The following is a 2,012-nucleotide window of genomic DNA, read 5'->3' on the forward strand; positions in this document are numbered from 1 at the left end:
AGCAAACGTCATCATACATTTTGATTGCGGTGCTCGTCTTCAGCGGACCAACCACAGTCGCCGTTTTTTTTGTCATTCCCATTGAAATAAGTCCGATTGAAGATCTCCGAACTGTTGAAGTGATCTATTCCGATCGGGTGTATACATTATTGTGCACTACATTTAATCGGAACAGCCGTGTGACTTTAATACTACGTCGTGAACGTCACGACATTTATCAAAATGGAGGTCCGTCGGCTATTCAGCACAGTAGTTGGAATTGTTTTTATGTTTATTTTTATTTAAATCGCATGTTAAAAACAATTTATAAGTTGTTAAAAAACAAGATCTCAGTCGCATACGACCTCCGTCGGGAGCAGCCATATTGACGCATGCGCAGACCCGGCTCTCTTGAATGACGGAATACATACCTGGCGAAAATTTACTTCTGATCGGTGTGGCAACAGGAATATTCCAGCCCCCTGAAACCGAATGAAATTCCATTCGGATTCGGCCTGTTTATTCCGATTGGAATATGGAACATTTTCATTCGGTTTGGGCTTCTAAAACGATTATAAGCTCCATATAAACCAGGCTAGTCTTCTTTATTCTTTATTTCAGACCCAGGAGGATCCATATCACAGAGTAAAGAATAACAATTTAATACAGAAACAAGAAATGAGATTAGAATAATAACACCAATAATAACAACAACACTGATTTAAAAGCAATAAAATAAATAATAATGGGAGGCTTATTTCTGATGATTTCAGAATGAAAGAAGCATTTTTTTAAAAATATATAGTTTATCGTGATAGTTTTGGGGAAAATATATTGTCTTTAGAAAGTTGTTATCGTGACAGGTCTAGTAGTACGGGTGAAGCAAGACAACCTTGGCAAAATATTTGCAGCCAATTGTAAGCAAATATATTTGACCTCAGGTCAAAAGTTTATTTCATGTGGCTAAATCACTGCTTTAGCCCACAAAGCCCATCAATAAATGTATTCACAACAATGTGGTGGTCATTGGCTCACAATATGATAGATTCACATTGATACTAATATTACAGCTTGTCCTCCTTCTTAGCTCACAGTCCATTATTATCCGTTTCAAAATGTTATTGATGAATGACTATAACGGTCACGATGACAAACCCTATCAAGTGGAAGCGAACTGATTAGTACGTCATCTGGGCTCGGGCTGGCTCCCAACATGGAAATTCTAGCTAGCTAGTCAAGCACCGTAACAACACATGAAGCATCGTGACATTTACCCGTCAACCGCACTTCACTCACATATAGTTACGTTTTTAGTCTAACCGCGTTCAAAATGAGTTTATCGCGTACCTTTACAGTAGTTAATCCATGAAAGGCAGAGGCGGAAAGTGTATGTTTACATCGCTGTTACGCACGTTCCACTTTGGCTGAGTGGTCACGTGACTTGGAAGCTCATCCAAAGTATGATACCGCCTCCTATTGTTTGGATACGAGTACTGCACTGCACCTGCTGGACAGCGGTGGTATTTCTATATTTGTGTATTGAACAATTTACAACATATACACATTGGAAGACAAATAAATTACCAAATATTTTTTAAATAAACAGTTTTTAAATTAGAAAGATATTTTTTGTTGCACGTATGACACAATCATCCGTTTTGTAAGTTTTGAAAACAAATCAATGAAACACCACACAAAAACTCATGTCGATAATACAGTTTTTCTTAGTGGCTAAAACCCATTTCTTGAAACAGACACCCATTTTCTCAATGCCTTATACACAAATAAAAAAAATCAAGCTAAATTCACAAAACCCCTGACTCTTCCTACAAAACCAAACTATTGCCTCAGAACAGACCCCGAGTCAGTCAAAATGAAAAACGTCACTGAAAAGTCATTACACAAAGCCTTGAAAAAGAGGAAAACACAATGATCAGATCGTAACGCTTCAGAAATAATTTTTGTTGTTCACAATAGCAAACAACAAAAACAACAACATAAATCCTGTTTAGCACTAGTAAAACGTGTATGTT

The 2,012-nt window shown here is 37.2% G+C and overlaps 1 protein-coding gene across 7 annotated transcripts in view; it reads right to left on the reverse strand.

Moving 5' to 3' along the window:
• ulk3 (unc-51 like kinase 3) overlaps nt 1-338 on the reverse strand; it is a 48,479-nt gene extending 48,141 nt beyond the window's left edge. For all 7 annotated transcript variants that reach the window (XR_009787357.1, XR_009787360.1, XR_009787359.1 and 4 more), the window contains exon 1: nt 18-338. Coding sequence is in view for 1 of the 7 variants with exons in the window: in XM_061765484.1 (XP_061621468.1) it covers nt 18-82 (65 nt within the window). In the remaining 6 variants the exon portion in view is untranslated. The remainder of the gene's footprint in view (nt 1-17) is intronic.
• Between the last annotated feature and the right edge of the window lie 1,674 nt (nt 339-2,012).

Source organism: Phyllopteryx taeniolatus, chromosome 2, assembly GCF_024500385.1.
Source record: "Phyllopteryx taeniolatus isolate TA_2022b chromosome 2, UOR_Ptae_1.2, whole genome shotgun sequence".
NCBI lineage: Eukaryota > Metazoa > Chordata > Actinopteri > Syngnathiformes > Syngnathidae > Phyllopteryx > Phyllopteryx taeniolatus.